General features: G+C 36.8%; 1 protein-coding gene across 4 annotated transcripts in view; it reads right to left on the bottom strand.

The window, feature by feature from the left end:
- Positions 1 to 18,574, bottom strand: part of ATRNL1 (attractin like 1) — a 436,152-nt gene that overhangs the window by 391,082 nt on the left and 26,496 nt on the right. For all 4 annotated transcript variants that reach the window (XM_039709188.1, XM_039709189.1, XM_039709190.1 and 1 more), the window contains exons 2-5: positions 6,717 to 6,800; positions 4,591 to 4,704; positions 4,011 to 4,139; positions 721 to 929 (exon numbers count right to left, since the gene is read on the bottom strand). In XM_039709188.1, the coding sequence (XP_039565122.1) occupies positions 721 to 929; positions 4,011 to 4,139; positions 4,591 to 4,704; positions 6,717 to 6,800 (536 nt within the window). The remainder of the gene's footprint in view (positions 1 to 720; positions 930 to 4,010; positions 4,140 to 4,590; positions 4,705 to 6,716; positions 6,801 to 18,574) is intronic.

Genomic DNA, 18,574 nt, shown 5'->3' with positions numbered 1-18,574 from the left:
TGGTCCTGGAAGGTTTTAAAGGACTCAGTAACAAGTCTACACTATTTCCATTCAATGACCATATTGCTAAACCACTTCCTTTCTGTGGGTGCCAGACTGCCTTTGAATGATCAACTCATTAATTATTAAGAAGTGAAATGTATTAGATCTCATGACTGTGGAGTAATAGGTGTGACAGCTAATAGGAGTTAAAAAGTCATTTCCTTTGACATGCCAAAAGAAACAGCAATAAAACAGAGCAGAAGCAGGAAGTCATGGGAAGAGGGCACATCAGCTAAGTAATCTGGAGGGATTTTAATATTTCTGTTAAGAGAATGGCAATTTCTAAGCATAGCCAGATAAGCCAATCGAGACTTGCAACAGAAGTGGTAAACAATAAAAACAAAAATCCACAAGCATCTAGCATAATTATAGTAAGTGAATTAAACATTTAGGATCCTAAATAATTTATCTGTAATGAGAAACAATGATCTATGGTACTGGGAGTAAAACTGCACCACATGCTTACAGTACATCCATTAGCCCACAGACAGTCTTGCACCATTGTAACAAAGCAGTTCACCTTCCTTTTTCATTGAGAGGCTGCTACAAATTATACCCAACAAAAAGCAGACAGTGGCTACTTCAGGAAACACTAAAAATATGATGCAATGATATGACATTAAAAGGAGAGCAGGGAGAAAATCAAATTACCTAGAGACTAAACTAAGCAAACCTTACCTTGCCAGCTGTCATTGCAGACACAGAGCTTCTCTCCTGTCAGGTCACAGTAGCCATGATCTGGACTCCCACAGTTGGCTTTGCAATAGGGAATGTCACAGGCCTCTCCTTTCCAGTACTTGTCACACTCACAGTACACCCGGCTTGGTACAGACAAACTGGTTGTGCACTTGCCATGTTCTGAGCAGTTATTAGGGCAAGAGTTAATTCTGAAAAAAATAAATATGTAAGATATCTGACAGTACTCCAGCAGTATTTGTCAGATAAAGTATGTTTTACCATGAAAAATTACTATTTACTGATAAAACACAAGTTTAATGATGATTTTACAGGCAAATGAGCTCAAAAGGTGTTGATCCAATCTTACATACCAAGTCTTTGATGTACTCAGGATCACAAACACCTTGCACGGTAACAAATATTGGCATTAAGCAGAAGGACAGGCCCTGCTTGGACAGATCACCCCCTATTTTTGTCCTATATTGCAGTATAAGCATCAGTCCCTTCAAATGCTTGTTATCTCTAGAAACAGCCACACTGGAAGTAATTGAGCTTAAACTCTCCACACAGGCATACAGTTGAAGGGTTTTCCTAAGTAGCTTTGGTCCATACTATAAACAGTGTGCCTAACATCTGGAGAGAATAAAAGAGGGAAGAACAAGTAAGGAAAAATACAAGATGGCTAATATCCTGAAACTACTTACAGGTAGCACCTCATACTTTGAATCCTTAATAAAAGAGCCACCTTAACTCTGCAGTCCAAGACGCAAAACCAGAAGAGCCTGAAAGAAGTCTGTGACTGTTCTGGGAGTTAGCATTCCTGTGATACACCCTACCAAACACTGAGATCACAGGCAACTGGAGTGCAAAATGAAGCAAAGTGGTTCCAGAACTGCAGGCAATTCCTTGAAATGAGGGAAGATGGAGTACATGGAATATGTGGGTCCAAGAGTTTCCATGAACTCAGGCAGGATGGGCCTGATGAAATCCAAACAGGATTTGAAACTCTTTTCGATGACTCACAGCAAACTCAGAATAAAGCGTTACTACAATCCTCTGATGATAATACAGACCACTCCCTGCAGATGTGAGATGGATACTGTTCACAGTCTTCCTTACTGAATGAAGCTCTAACTGAATGAAAAAAGAGCTGTTAAAAGTTAGCAAAGAATTGTTCAAGGTTGGCCTTTGAAAAGATGTAGTTGTGGTAGGACACTGAGGAGACACATCTTTGTCTTCTGGAGACTCACTTCTCAAAGGGCTGATTCTATTGCACTGCTAAAATAGAAAATGCCACATCTGACCATCATTCTGAATCTCCTGAGGGTTTTACCTGATAACACATGGCATTAAAACCATTGATGGCATTAACAGCTGTATGCTACAGCTGTGAGGAACCTCTCCCCAACCTCGCAGGGAGTGTTCTGCAGGAAGGTGAATAGTAAAGTTTTTCCATCAGGAGATATTAGTTGGAAAGCAGACCATCTCCCACACCAACTGGTTCATTAAGGATTCAAACAAAATGCGAAAAACTGCATCAGCAGAACTGGAAGAAAGTTGCCTGACTCCAAGGAACAGAAAATTTACTCAGACTGTTCTGAAGTAATTACAGTTTGCTACTGAAATGGCACTTTGGTCACAGATTTTGTGTTTCTATCTTCCCCAATATTAAGGAATACAAGTGGTCCATCAAGATGAAGTGAAAAAGTAAGGAAGCAGAGTGCAATAGACCAGTGACAGAAGCAAAGTTAATGCAGCCATAAAAAGTAATTGTAGATACTTCTTTATCATAAAAATGTAACTGTTGGCTCACTAAAAAAATGTTTTAAAAGTATCCATTGCAATAAAAGACACAGAAGAACAGAGTACATAGAATTTCATGAGTTGTATATGTAATGGAATTAAAAACCAACAAGTTTTTTCGTTCATTTTAAAGCTACAAAAAAAAAAATAAAATTAGGTAATGATATGCAGCATGCACCACATTACCAAGTAATGAAAGAATGCACATACACTCATTTCTTAAGAATGCCAAGTCTAACTGCCATTTGCTCCCAAGACAAATAAAAATGTGTAATAAAAGCTTCAGGGATAACTGAAAAATGTAACTAATTACAATAGAAAATCTGCCAGGTGATTGCATTCTACTGATGTCAACTGACAAAAATTAAAAATACCCAGTGTTCTAGGCTGTTATTTCCAATGCAATATATATAGTGAGGTTTCCAAAACTTTGAATAGCTATTTATTATCTAGCCAAAGGTGGGCAATGTGCTTCAAATTACAGTAATATTCTTCCCACAGACAATGTACCAAGTATTGTGCCAAGAGCAAAGCTATGGTCAGAAACACAAATAGGAATTTTAAACTAATAAAGAATATGACAGAAATATTGCATGCACTTCAACATAAGAAATGCAGTGCTGGCCACCACATCCCAATAACTGCTATTTCAGAATCTGAAGGGATTGAGAGAAAGGAACAGGCATATCTTCAATCATGGAAAAACTGTCCCATGAAGAAACAGGTCCAACAGGACCAAGCAATTCCCTCTTGAACCAAGGCAAGCAATATAAAGAGATGTTGCACTGTCTCACATGCACATCCCAAATGAGACAGAATTTGTAAACAACTGGTACATATAAAAAGGAAAAAGCTCTGGTCTGCTGGATGCATCTTTGGAGCTGCTGACACAGAAAAGGAGGCTGGACAAAAGCAATCATGGTCATATCAGATTAGATTTTGCCATCACAGAAACTAAAAGACTCACAGTGCAGGTAAGATCTACAAAGGCAGACTGTACACTGAGATGGAAAACAGGAGGGGAAATACCCAAGAGGAAAAGAAATGGAATAAAATCTTTGTGGCTGGCACAAAATTCCAAGTGGAACTGCTTGGAAGGTTTCAAAAGCCACAGTATATTCAGCAAGAAAAATCAAGCAACAGATTATTCCAGTTCAAGAGAAGGGAATTTATATGACAGCAGATATAATCTCCCTTCTAGTCCATATGACAACTATATGTGTTGGATAAACACTGGAGGGGATACATTCTAGTTCCATATGGCACAGGAGAAACATGCTCTGGGAATGGCCATGTGACTTCACTCAAAAAAACCATACTCTGTCTGTAGGAGTTTTTTCCCTAACTCATTCCTTAAGAACTTATTACAAGCCCAGCCTGTAATAGTTTTAGACTATTAGACACTTGTTTTAGACTCTTAGCAATGAGTGTGACACTTAGGCTATTGAAGAAAAACAAAGGTAATTACTTAGGACAAAAATACTTACGAATAGAAAATATTAAATCCTGTGAGGTTATAAGCAGCATCACTAAAGAAGTGTAGCAATGCATAGCCAGATGTAGTAACCACTTCAGGAACAGTTTCATTTCCACGCACTTCAGGGACTATTAAACCACTGGAAAAGAGAAGGACAAAAATGTTTTTAACCAATCTTCGGTATATTTAGGGGGAAAAGGGAGTGTGGTATTCTGCTGGTTAAATATAAACAAGATGACTCATAATTTTAAAACTTTTTTTTTAATAAAAGGAATACAAGGTATAAAACACTTGTCCATGTATCTGCAAGGTAAGTCAGGGGTTTCCAGGAAAGTTCCTGTGTATAAGCATTAACATTCCATTCAATGCAAGCAGTAAGTATCTAAATAACGGATTTCTGCTATGATTATATAACCAAAATTGTAACATTTTGGAATGCATTCTAATACAACTTTACACACATGTTCCCATAATATTAAGATAAGAAAGCAATCTAGTTAACATATTAAAGCCTCTAATCCTACCTTTTCCCCCAATAATTGAAAATGTCGTACATGACTACATGGACAGAAAGATTAGTAAATACTCACCTAAATACAGCTATTAAAGGTGCATATATTGAATCTCCATCATATACATACATATGGTCCCAGCTACATTCTGTGGCAAAGTGATTAAATCTTAATCTTAGTATTGCATTTGGGCTGAAAAAAAAAGAACACTGATGTAACACATTTAAAGAATTATTGAGATCATAAGATCAAGAGCTCACAATAGAACTGATCATGCCAACATAACTCCATTAAAACACTTTGAGTAGTAATTAAATATTTCAAAGTATTAAATAACAAAAGCCAGGGCAAGCAAATATTACCCTTTATCTTAGAAAATTTTAAAATAACATATTCAGTCCACAGCTAATGATCCCTAAAGTTAATAAGAGGCATAAGTTCACCAGATTTTATTTATTGTTCAGAACCACAAATTTAGAGCAACTAAAATATCTCAATACATTAAATTTACTTTACAACGTCAAGACTATGAACTTTAAAGAATCTTTCAAGATAAAATCACCTACACATCCTCTCCCCAGTATTACACTAATTATTGAAAATAAAAATCTTAAAACACAAATCCAAATTTGCAACCAGCATTAGTGAAAGTGTCTGCTTCCTCCCCTCTACTAACATGTGGGAAATATCACCAGATTTTTGCTGCGGTCCAAATCAATCTGTAACTTTTTGAAAGGGGAATTTTCACATATCACAGAATTACCAGGCATATATATATATATATTCCATGAAACATAATTATTATTTTCTTGTAGTTCTCCTTGCTACTGACAGGCTTGAGTGCAATTTGTCAGTTTGGAAAACATGTGGGGTTTTGTGACAGATCCTTTAGAGAGAGCTCTTTGTTCATTTGTTAAGACATAGTATTGTACACATGTGACTTCCTTGTGTACTGACATTTGGACATTTGGTTGCTTTACTCCTCCCCAAACTGTGCAGCACATTGATTCCTCCAGCTTCCCACTCTGCCGTCCCCTGAGAGCAGGAGGAATGGAGTGGGGAACAGCTTCAAAGCACAGTTTGCCTGTGGTGCTGAGGTGTGTTTCCATTTTAGTGCAGTGCAGTGCAAATATTCCTGAGCAAAAAGCGAAGCCTAGCTAGGTCAGGCACATATTCAGCTATAGCTTGGTCTTCTAGATAATAAAGATCCCATTTAAATGATTTTGCAAACACTCGCTGTTGCTTTGTTTAAATTACTGTCTGCATATAAGCAGACCAAAGTGAGATCAGACACATCATTTCTGAACTGCAGCAGCAGAGCAGATAGCCAAGGTAACTGAGATTATAACAACATGGAAATACAGAAGGAGTTAATTTTATTCTAGAATTGTGAACTAGAGTCAGCAAAATCCCAACCCATATCCTGGGGGGTGGAATCCTCCTGAAATTTGTGTGGAAATACAGAAGGAGTTAATTTTATTCTAGAATTGTGAACTAGAGTCAGCAAAATCCCAACCCATATCCTGGGGGGTGGAATCCTCCTGAAATGTAACCAATTTGTGCCATTAACTCTTAGCCATACTAATTTATGTGTCTCGTTATTTCTTCAGGCATGCCTGTTTCTGTGCTGCATAAACTGGAAAATTAGCAACAGGCATGAGGAACCTAAACTGTAGGCACAAAACTGTTTCAAAACTAAGTACATGAGGAACTGCAGAATGCAAAGAAAATACTTTATAGAACCACTAACTTTTGAGGAACACATAATTGAATAAGCATTCTGTACATGAGGCCATTGCTGATTTATCACTGATGTGAGTTAAATAAGATAAGCCAGGTAATGAGTTAAATAGAGGGATTCTGTAAATACTTTTGGAACTTATGTAAAAGTACTCAAATATACAACAAATTTATCACAGGGTTTTGAGGGCCTGCAGCACCAGCCAAATATCAATGTCAGCCTAATTTTTGCCAGCAATTTGAATGGGAATGGAATTTGGCCAACTCTAAGCAATCCTGAAAATCCTAATACCTTTTTCTTAAAATTCTGTGTAATATTTAAACAAAACATAAGCCAAGTAACAAATCACCAAACTGTTCTTATTATACCCTCATGCAGTCTCTATGCCAGGAGTTCTTTTGATCCCTACAACACATAGTAGCAAACTATTTAGAAAATGTAGGCTATGAAAATAGATACTTACTATCCTTCAATTAACCATGTGCATTTAGTTTTATATTTGTAATTTATAGGTCCATCTGTTAAATATCCAGAAGGTTCTGTTAACCTACAAGAGGAAAAACAGGGCTGAAATAAACCAGAGAAAAGCGAACATGAATCATCGACATGCCAATAGAAGCTTTCTTGATGAAAAGGAAATTGGGATGGGGAAAACAGTCAAGCCTCTCTTCATATTTCTCATCACACTATTTCTGTTCATAAAAACTTGAATTCTGATTGTTCTAATATCATTGATTTTTTTTTTTCCTTCCCCCAGGCATTCACTTGTATTTTTTCTAGTTCAATAGCAAATAATTGAAATTATCCTTTACCCGAAATGGATCCAAGCCAATCTAAGGGGGGTTTGTTTAAGAGCATTTTGGTTTGCTTTGCTTATTTGCTTTGCCATTGCATTACAACTTACTTCTGAAATTAAACACCAGCCATACGAAAACTCTCCTAGATCAAGACAAATTAAGATATAAATTTGAATAAGCACATCCGTCAGCCTGCTGCTCTGTTATTCCTTCTCAGTGCCCTGTCTCTGCACAGTGCTCCCCAGTGATTATCCAGAAGGAATAAATCCCTGCAGATTCTCCACACAGCATCACACCACCTTCAATGACTTGCAGCTCAGGGACACTTTCAGTCCACAGCTGTGCCTCTGGGTTCATGCTTTATACCACTCAAAATGTAATGATCTGTGTTTTATTTCCCTTCTTTCCCTCCTCTGCCCCTTTTCCAACCTGAGAATTCCTTGCTCACTGCCTTTAATAATTTTTTGTATTCTCCTAGAGCCTGCTGAGATGCAACAGAGATCAGCATATTGTACTCAAGATGCAAGTGAACCATGAATCTGTACAGTAGCCTATTATTACAGTAGCAATATTATTTCCATTTTATTCTCTATTCCTATTTAAGATTTTATTTGCTCTTCTAACAACTACCATTCCGACATTTGAAACAGAAATATCTGCTGTAACTTTTTTCTGAGTGATAACAGCCCAATATTCATCATATATAGAAGTTCCTTTTATATAGAAAGAGAACCTTTTTCAGCCATTCATATATATTACTTTGTATTAATCTATGCAGTGATAAAACAGGAGATGAAATTCAGTAATCTATTAACATAAAAGGTTTCTGAAAGAGCCTGGTATCTTCAGCACATTGTATCTTCACTAACCCATTCTGTTTTCTGCATCCTTTATGATTATGTTTAGGCCTTAACACACATCTCTAGTGGCCTACTCCACTGAGGAAACAGACCAGCCAACTCTTTAATAAAAAATAACAACAAATATAAAAAAGCATCCTCAGAAACACTCATTTTTCACTATATTGTAGAAAGAAAATCATTAAGAATAAGTATCACTAAATAAGAAAAGCTTTCATCTGTTTTTTTCCTTTTTTTTAATAAAAGGCAATAATACATAATATTCCAATCAAAATCTTTTCAGAGCTGTCATATGATTTATATACAGAAGTAAAGTCTTATTTAGCAATCCACAGAACATATCTTTTCTGGAAGAAGCATGGAATACTACAAGTACTCATTTGCAGTCATGACCATTGCCTTCTTAGTAGTTGTATAGTGCAATGGAGGTGACTTAAAAGAGTTGTTTTTATTAGATCAGCCCTTTGGTACCAGTAAAGTACAAATAATTTCCCTTGTCTCCTAGGATGGTCATTTTTGATAAGTAGTTTCTTTTGGAAGAGCAGATAGCCTTTGAAACAGCCATTTCATTTTGTTGGAAAAGAAAGTAAATAAATAGGAGCACAGCATTGCTTCGCAATAATGTTTGCAGAAAATGGTAAGATAAGGCTTGTTCTATTTAAAATAAATACATAGCAAGAAAGATGGAAATTACTATAAGTTTCTTGAGTCACACCAAGAATTTTTCTGTATTATTTTTTTTCCAAGTGTTATCGAATACCAAATCCCATAACTCACAAAGATAAGCAGTACCACTTTCAGGTAACCCCAGGCCCAGTCAAGGGCAATATTCTCTTTCATATGAAGCCAGGTATTCATCAGCAGTTTTCCTTTGTGGCCACCAGTGATTCTGTCAAATAACCACAATCCAGATGAGTCACCCTGACTATGCACTCATGAGTCACAGAGGTGCCTGCATTGCACCCCACTCCTTGCTCACCACTGAGAAAGCCTCAGTGGTGAGAGGAAGCCAGAACAATTTGTGTGGCCTGCCCAGGCACCACAGGTTTATCACATCCAGACTCCAACCTCCTAAACAGAACACACAGGGGAGCAGCTGATGCTGTGCATTGTCATTTGAAATTGCACATCAGCTTTCATAGTATTCTCAACAATATTTTTTCCTAGTTGGCAGGGTTATAATCAAAGCCTATAAAGAATTAGAGGGTGCATGCCAAGAGAACATTTCCCATCTCAAAATACTGTAAAACAGATCTACCAAACAACAGAAAGATGTCAGGGTGCTGCACATTTAAAAGCATTCAGAAGCACCAGTGACAGATCAGTCACTCACCAGGGTGATCAGTCAGCAGTCAGCAATTCCATGAAGTATGTGACACTACAGGGTTTCACCTAGCAGACAGACACACCAGAAATGCAAGGGCTAAAGCCAACACAGGACAACCAAAGGGATATCCACATTCACCTGGAATATTACCACTGCTATAAAATAATGGCAAATACATAATGTACAGTGGCAATATTTACCACTGCAGAGACTTTAAACCAAGACTGATGCATTTCAAGGAAAAAAGTACATTCTAGTTCAGTCAGAAATTATTGGTCCAAAGTGAAGGAGCAGTCAGATGAAATCTACGCCTGCAATACATAAGACGTCAGAGCAGGTTATTAAAATGGCCCTTCCTGCTGTAATATTTATAGAGCTGTGAAAAACGCAGTCTTGTCATCTCCTGCATCTTCCTGCAGAAAATAATACCAGCAAATCTTTTAGAGAGGGACACTAATTTAAACCAGAAAAGTCATTGGCTATTTTCTGTCACCAGCAGAACATGAAGATCCACAAAACTGCTGGTAGATGGAGAGGTCTGATTTATAATATTTGTGCTTTAGGAGAAACAAAGCATAAGCTACATTCATAATATTACAAATATTCACTATTAAATAGCTAGAAAAAAACTAATTTATGTCTATATCATTTAGTGTCACATTTGTACTGATAATTTTAAGAAATGTTGAATTACTCTGCAATTCCTACTTCAGATCTATCTGAATATACAATATAGAGCATATTTCGTTTCACAGATCCATCTCAATATCAGTTCTGGTGTGTCAGTCAAGAGGTCTTCTCTCCATTGCTGAAAAATTTTGCTCCATCTCCTTTTCATCTTTTATGAAAATATGTTTTATTAAAAAGAAATAAAAATCAATAACCGTGCTTCAAAGTTAAAAGATCAAGTTCTTCATAAACAGAAGTACTGGCAAACTTTCTAGTTGAGACCTCATGCCTACATTTACAGCAGGGGAAGAGACTGCACAGATCTGAGATCAGCTGAATATATTAATAAAGAAGTGGAAAAAAATTCAGACCACCTGACAGTACAAGCCTGAATCAGTGAGAAAGAAATGCAGAAGTGATCAAGAGGCCATTTCTCATACCACAATATTGAATGACAGACTAAGAAGATTTTCCAGTATTTTTTCAAAGGAATATCCGAAAAACAGTATGTTCTGAAAAACCCACAAAGGCTGATTTTTCTGTTCCAGGCATAAAGCATTGACTAGCACCTAACAAAAATTCAAAGAATTTGCATTTGATTTTCCTGCATTTTTACATTTATTGTATAACTTGCTGCTGGTTATTTTTTTTTCACATATGAAAAAAGGATATACTGAACATACTGTTGCCCTAATTTTTCTTCAATGACTTATCAAGAGGAATAAATATTCAATACATTAAGGAAATATTTGCATATGCCAATCACACTCCTCTACTTGTTACATACTGCTTTACAGTAATAGAAGTTATATTTAGAAACACAAAGGACACTCACAACAACTTCTCACATGCCAAGTAATCACAGGCCTGCTCTTAAAGAAGTTTCAGTTTATTCATTGACAAAGTAGCAGTTTCTGTTGCAAAGTGAAAACCCTAGAGAATAATTCAGTTCATCCCGAGTCCATCTTTCTACATTATTTTAAACAAAACCGTGCTCCAAAACCATCCAAAAATCCCAGAAAAGTAAAATCAAGATTAGAACTCATAAACAATTTTCCCCATTAGGAGATAACTTGTATTTCAAGAAGCTTAACACTTGAATTAAAAAAAAATACAAACCAAAACTCAATTAGCTGGGATATAAACTCTGATTGGTGCAAAACATTAATTTAAGGTTTACTCTGGCAGGTGTTCTGTTTCTGAAAAGGGTTGCTGTTCAATAGTGCACTTTTGCAATAGTCCCCAAAACAACAAAGGATTCTGCATAGGAGTAGATGTTGCTTTCAAAGTCTAAACTTATATGGCATCTTACCTATGCAATGTATCTTGTAATGTAATCTGTTGCCTTGCTTAGGCTGCACAACACTATATAAACTCACAGAACACAGACCAGGACAGGTTGTTTAGAATAGGATATCTGAATATGTGACTCAGAGGGAATCCACAAAGTGACTTGAAATGTAGGCACAGTTTTATAAAGACCTGGTAAAAAAATCAGATGCAGAAAATAAAAGTAGTATTATAATATTAAATGTAATATTTATTCTCTTTTAAAATAAAATGTGAAAATACTGCATTAACTACTCAAGAATTTTCTTCCACCTCCTCACAAAGTGGTACTTGACTTTTTTTTTTTACCAAAAACCCCATAAATTGCCATTTCAGTTAGAACGTGCCCTAACACCTATCCCAACTATATTATTATATTTTTATAATTCAGATTATAATGAAATCTTTTTCAGTTATTTGTGTCATCTGATTTTAATAATTTCAATGACAGAAGTCTACAATCTTCCTAGGCAATCTATTTTAGTAATTACTTATTATTAGAAAGTATTTCTAAATATCTAATTCACCTTTTATTCTTACTTACACATAGTTCCTGAATGTAGATGTGGAAATCAAAAAATCTTCCTCTTTCTGTTCATCTTTTACAATCATCTGCCTGCAGCCTTTTCTTCTCTGAATAAAGCAATTTAATCTAGCAATCCTCATAAATCGTTTTCTAGACTTCCTTCTTCTAGAATGTTTCCATGTCATCTGCACCTCAAAATGGCACCTACTTCTCCAGCTGTAGTGTGACCAGCAGGGCAACCAGAGAATTATTTAATATACATAATGTGGCCAGTTCTCCTGAATGCAAGTAGTAGTAGAACAGCTTTTATGCTGATTTGTGTACAACCAGTAATTCCCAAGATTGCCAACTTCCTCCACAGGAAGAACTAAATGGCATTAATGTAGCTCACCTTTCCGAGGTTCATCACACCTGCTCAAGCGTAGAAATTCAAATCCAATTCTGCCCGTATCAGGCTCTATTATATGGGATCAATGCAGCTCACATCAGCTGGAAATTGCTGCATGGAAAATGTCATTTATAATCACTTCCTCAGTAGGAAAGCCTAGTTTTCTTTCTCTGATATGAGCTTTTACTTAAAAGATAGTAACTTCTGGTCACACTGCATAGTGAGGAACCCTACTTAAACAGCAATGAACTCCACAACAACAGAAAAAAATCTATTTGTGTATATTTGTGATAAAGGTCTTCAAAAAAACTCCTGCATCTTTCATATCAGCCCTTTTTCTATTACTCAACTACACAACAGCTTCTGAATATTCATATTCATTATTCATTCACCTTACAAAGCACAGCACACCACTAGCATAAAGGCAGTACTAGTAAAAATAAAAACTCCCGTGCACCCATGGTCTCCATCATGACAGTTGCATTAATTTTGTATACTATAATGCAAGTCATTCAAGTATTTACAACATGGCACAATTTTTTGTGTTGGTTAAAACTAAGCAGTTGCCAAATACCAGCACTGTGAATTAGAGGCACTAAAGCAGTTTTCTTCCTCCTCATGGTTCTAAATATTAAGTCCAAAGTACTAATGAATAAAGAGCCTTCTACTTTTCCTTCACATAAAGAAATGTTCCCCTTTAGTTTCCAGTAATAGTACATCAGAATTATCCATTTCAAGTTTTTTTGACAATAATGATTCACAGAATTATAGATTAATAGAGTCCAAGAGATAAGGTGAATAACAGGCACCTGCACAAATGATTGGAGTATTTTCATTTAAGAGCTTGATAAAGAAAGGGAGAAAATAATTCTATTGAAAGTATATCTGCATAGAATGGACCCTGAAAAAAGCCATTCTGACTTTTGTCTTCAGATTTTCCTTCAGATTACATGCATATATATTTCTTAAAATATGTGAGTATAAGCCACAACTATCAAAAAAAAAATCCAAATGCTGATTGCCTTGAATCCATGCAAAGAAATACACCACTACTAAGCACTGTGTCACTCCTAACCATCCACAAGTTAACAACTTCACAAGTTAACAACAAAAAGTTTTTATGCTACTTAGTTTTACACAGATGGACCTATACATAATATTTACAAAAACTTCCTATAAAATTGAGTCGAGTTGAGTCAATCTACAGAGTTCAACTGCAAACTCCAAGTTTTCTACAGAACCACTACACCAATTAACAGTTCAAATCTTGCCAATATTTGCCAGGTGGCAGTGGTCCTCCATCTCAACTTAGAGATCAGTGCCTTTTAAAAGATACTGCAAATAGCACAATATCCTCCACTGACCTGGAAAAAACTTAGTGAAAAGAAATGAAGTGAAAGAAATGTAGCTTCATGTCTCTTATTTGGAATACTACAGACATTTCATATTTCCTATTTTAATATCATGGTTGGACAAAATCGTATGAGGCAAGCACATATTCTATTACAAATGCTCAGGCTAGTTCATACATGACATCCAAAATTCTGCCTATAAATAGGCCTAGCATCATGCTCAAAATTAAAAATTGATAGAAAATCAAGTTGGCATTTGATACAAAACCAAAACATTATATAATATCCTATATCTCTATCTCATCTCAGTATGGCTGTAAATATACTCCAGATATAAAATCCCAAAGGTCAAAAAGCTGTATAAAAATAATTCCTGTTTTGAGTAAGAGGCAGACCACCTACCCAATCCACTGGCTGAACTTCTTGCACTCTATTTCCTGTCATGGTTACTCATTTTCTCAAAAAAAAAGCAAGGTTTGAAATATGCAAAGTTCTGACAATTCAGTCTTGATTCACATTAATCCCAAAGGTTTCTCATGTACGCACATAGTTACTATTAGAAGAAAATAGGAATTAGAAAAGAATCTGCCAGGAAGCAAGGAGACACCCCATTGCTCTAACATTTTACAATGTTCGCTTCAGCCAAGATTTATTTTTATGGCCAAATGTTGCCAAGATAATGAAGAAATTAATTAAAAAAAAAAAAAAAAAAAAAAAAATGAAAAGAACACACTCCAGCAGACTGAATTGCTATTACTTACTTTTTCCTACCACATTAACAATGTTATTATTTCATTTAGAAAAGTTCTGTATCTTTATAGATTGTGTTACTTTAAGATCACTTGGAGTAACACATTATCCTTATGTTGTTCCTCTTGCTGAAAACAAACAAAAGTACGTTACACTTTAGGTTTCTTCAACAGCAAGAGATTTTTCTTTTCTAGGCTTTATTTCCCACAAGGCAGCTTCCATTTCCAAAAGTGGTTAAGTGTATGTTCTGGCATTATTCTGTTAACATCTCTATACTCTGTCAGGGTACACTTCATCCCATCTTCCAGGTCACCACTTGTTGGACCAATATGGACCCCAGGGAGATCTCACTATCCCACTTGTGGCAGGAGCTCTTTACACATGACCAGGCAGCCAGCTCCCCACCCACTGCACAGATCTGTTATCTAGACCTCAACAAATCCACTTCTGTACCAGCAGGGTGTGGGAACCCATATCCAAAGCCTTGGAGAAATTGAGGTAGATAATATCTCAGCCCACATCAACAAGCAGGTTGCTTTGTCATAGAAAGCAATCAGGTGTGTCAAGTGCATTCTGACCTTGGTGAATCTCTGCTGACTCTTCCCACTCATGTTCTTCATCTGACTTGTAACAGCCTCAGGAGAGCTCATTTCATAATTTTCCCAAAAAAGAAAAGTAAAAGTGATGGGTTTATAATTTCCTGGACCCTCCTTTCAGCCCTCTTTGTAGATGGGGTTGTCATGAGCTTTCCTCCAGTCTTCTGGAACATCCCCCAATCTCTACAACTTCTCAGAGATGACAGAGCACTCTCACAACATAAACCAGCTTTCTGCTCAGCCTCAGGTGGATTTTGTCAGGGCCCATTGATTTATAGGGGTCAAATTCCTGTAATAGTTTCCATACCAACTCCTTCACTGACAGTGGATCTGTGTTTGCATTAACCTGGATTTTTTCCCCCAGGGCCTGGGGCTCAAGAGTGGCAGCAAAGAGAGATGTGAACCAAGTGCTGAAAATCTCTGTCTTTTCATATTGTTGGTGACTAACTCACACCTGCTGTTTAACAACAGGCAATGTTGTGTTCTGTTTCTGCCTGCTCCCATACCTGAAGAACGTTTTTGTTGTGGTTTTCACTACCTCTGGTCAATTTCAATTTAAGCTGAGCTTCTGCTTTCCTGACTGCATCTCTACACAGCCTGGGAATGCCCTTGTAGTCCTCACCAGGTATTTCTCTGCTTTTCCATCTCTGGTACAGTTCTCATTTCAGCAGAGTCAGAAGCTCACACTTAAGCCAAGGAGGTCTCTTGTTCCACCTACTTCCCATACCTTTAAATAGAATTCAATCTCAGTAGTGCCTACATTAAAGTAATATTGGCTACAGGTTTTGATCTAATCACAGGATTAACATGAGTGAAGGATAAAGTTATTTATGATCTTTTTATCCATTTGTGTATAAACTTTAAACATATGTATGTATACATTTATATACTGAGCCATATATATATATGTACTTTATAAGACTTCTACAATTAATCAAACATGCTACAGTACCTTAAAATGTGGAGCAAAAAACATATGGGCAAGGCAGGCTGAGGCACTTGGCAACAAGGTAATGCACTGTGCCAATTTTTCACTGTACATCACCATAAATCTCATTTTCACTTGTGACCTAGTTCAGGGTTTTAACTTAAGCTTCCTGAGGTAACAGGCAAATGCTCTAAATCCAGTGTGTCACCAACTCCTAAATTTCTCCTTGACTATTTAAATCAAGTTTCTATGCTCAGCAAGAGGCACCTATTTCTACCTATCAATCATTTAGAGTGATTGACATCTAACCATCAGATTTCATGTCTGTTAAGGACAGAATTCCCATGGCAGAAAACTATCTCATATCAGAAGGCTGCAAGCACCAGCTCCCAAAACCTATATTAGTTTTGAAAATATAAAAATGCAGTAAAATTTGACACACAGGCACTTTCCAAAGGAAAAAAAGTATCATTTTCTCTTAGCATCCCATCCTATGACTTTTCAAGACTTTTTAAAATCCATTTATATAGATATATTAAAAAAAAAAATCAAACCAGCAACTCCTTCCTCTCTTCCCTTTCCCATCAGCACACATACACCTTCATAAGAGGTTCCCAGTCCCTGAACACAACCTCAGTACAAATGTTGAGATAAGAAGAGATAATAGTTATTTTAAAAACTTAATTGATTAATAAATTCAAAAGGCTGGTTACTGAGTAGATTTCAAGTACTCTCTTTCAGATAATTATATAGATAATTACTTACTTCCAACTTCTCTGGCTTTAGTAATTATCAGGACATTACACTATAAAGGACATCCCTCTGTTTGCTGTAAAGAAATGGAACAATGGCATTCATGTCTCTAGGGTATTACAAAGCATTTTTGTTTGGGGATATGAAAGATTCTTACCTAGTCATAAAATAGCATCATTTCAGAATACATTTCACTCATGTGGCAGGTGTCATTTCACTCATATTTTATGCCTGACTTTATAATTTATGGGTATGTCACAACACTGTTAGCAACTTCCAACACTCTCTCTAGAAGTGGATGAAGAGGTATAAGAAAGAGAGACTATGATATTTTCAGTTTTAACTATGACAGCTCCAAGTTTCCCAGAATCAATCATTTCATATATTGGTAGAGGGCTTTGGGGATGTTTCTGTTTGCATGGGTGGGATTTTTGGTTTTGGGGTTTCTGGGGGGCAGTGGGAGGATATCTCTGGCCTGTAATTTGTTCTGTATTTAAATACAAAACCAGAATGAAAGAAATACTGATGTCATGTTTAAAATGGCAAACCAAAGCTTTTCTCAATTTTAGCAAAATATAATAATGGGGAAACAGAACATACAAAAATTTATCACAGGACTGTTGCCCCCCAGGAGAATACAGGTCATGGGAATGCCCCACTTTAACAGAGTAAACAGCACCACACACCTACAAACCCAGAACCCTGAACAGGGACAGAGCAAAGCCTGTGGGACACACAGCCAGCCTGCCCTGTCAGTGAGAGGCTACAGGAAGTGCAGGACCATCACTGATGAGCAGGAATTCTTCTGACTGCTCCCAGGACAACAGGCTCTCATAGGCTGATGATCTAACTTCACTTAGGGGAAGTTCCCAAAGTTGCTGCTGATCTATTCCCTCTCAGGTCCAACACAAACAGAATGGATTGGAAGCAAGGACCCACTCTTCACCAAGCCAGTATAAACAGAAATTCCACCAGTACACAGCTTAGTGCTCAAAAGCCAGCAGGATTCAACAAAGCCATACACTGAATTCTGAAGTCAGTAAATTAGGCTGTTGGAAGAAACAAGTAGAGGAAAAGAAACAAGGCAACCAATCACTCTGGAATAGGGTCAGGAAAAAGCAGTGACCCTAAGGCTTAGAGAAAAAGTGATGATTAAGGTAGCCAAATGCACTAGAGCAGGGAATTGTTCCAACACAGCTGCACAGTCAGGGAGAATGACAAGGATGGGTTGAGTCGTGCTGCCCCTTCTCAGATTCCATGGATCATGTGCCAAAATAGCACAAGCAGTACACCTTCCATGGGCCATGCTGTGGACAAGCCTTCCCAGTTCCTCGCAACTATAGACAGATAAAGAAGCATTCAAACAGATATTTCTGTTATTTAATATGCCAGTTTACAAACATGCCATCGAGTATTCCTGTCGGCATTTCACTGCCTCAAGTATAATTTAGTTGTTTTTTTGGAATGTATCAAACCAGAAATCTAAATGGCTCAGTCATCTCACTCCACAAGCTATCCATCAGTCAATGTAGAGTTAATTTCCTGGCAATGGTGGAATTCTTACAAAAAGACCTTTGAAAGATACAACAAATATAGAGTAATTATTGCTTTATTGATAGGCTTAAACAAAACTGGAAAACCTAGCAAATTCAGAAAGGAGTGCACTGGTTCACATACAGAAGAGACCGACATCTGAAAGGATATTACTCAGCTGAAGGAAGATTACTATTGCAAGGATGCCAATTAAAACTAATCCTGTTTAAAAATAAAATTTACTTTCCTTGCCTACATGACCTTACCTGCTCTACTGGACAGTTCCATGATTACCTTTCCAGTCCACTATTCCAAATAACAGGCATGCACTGACACAAGCAGAGCCTTCTATATCGTCTATAATTCAATCATAAAGATTTTCATTTGTTTGTTTTTAATTGTGAACAAAGATTGTTTACTTTTAAAAGTTTTGGATGCTTGGTTTTGCTTTTCAGAAAGTTTTACTACAGGTAAAAGTAAGTAAGTAGATATGAAAACTACCAAAAGCAATTC

This window comes from Passer montanus, unplaced genomic scaffold (assembly GCF_014805655.1).
Source record: "Passer montanus isolate IOZ18808 unplaced genomic scaffold, ASM1480565v1 scaffold21, whole genome shotgun sequence".
Classification (NCBI taxonomy): Eukaryota; Metazoa; Chordata; class Aves; order Passeriformes; family Passeridae; genus Passer; species Passer montanus.
This window is presented reverse-complemented; position numbering and strand designations above follow the sequence as displayed.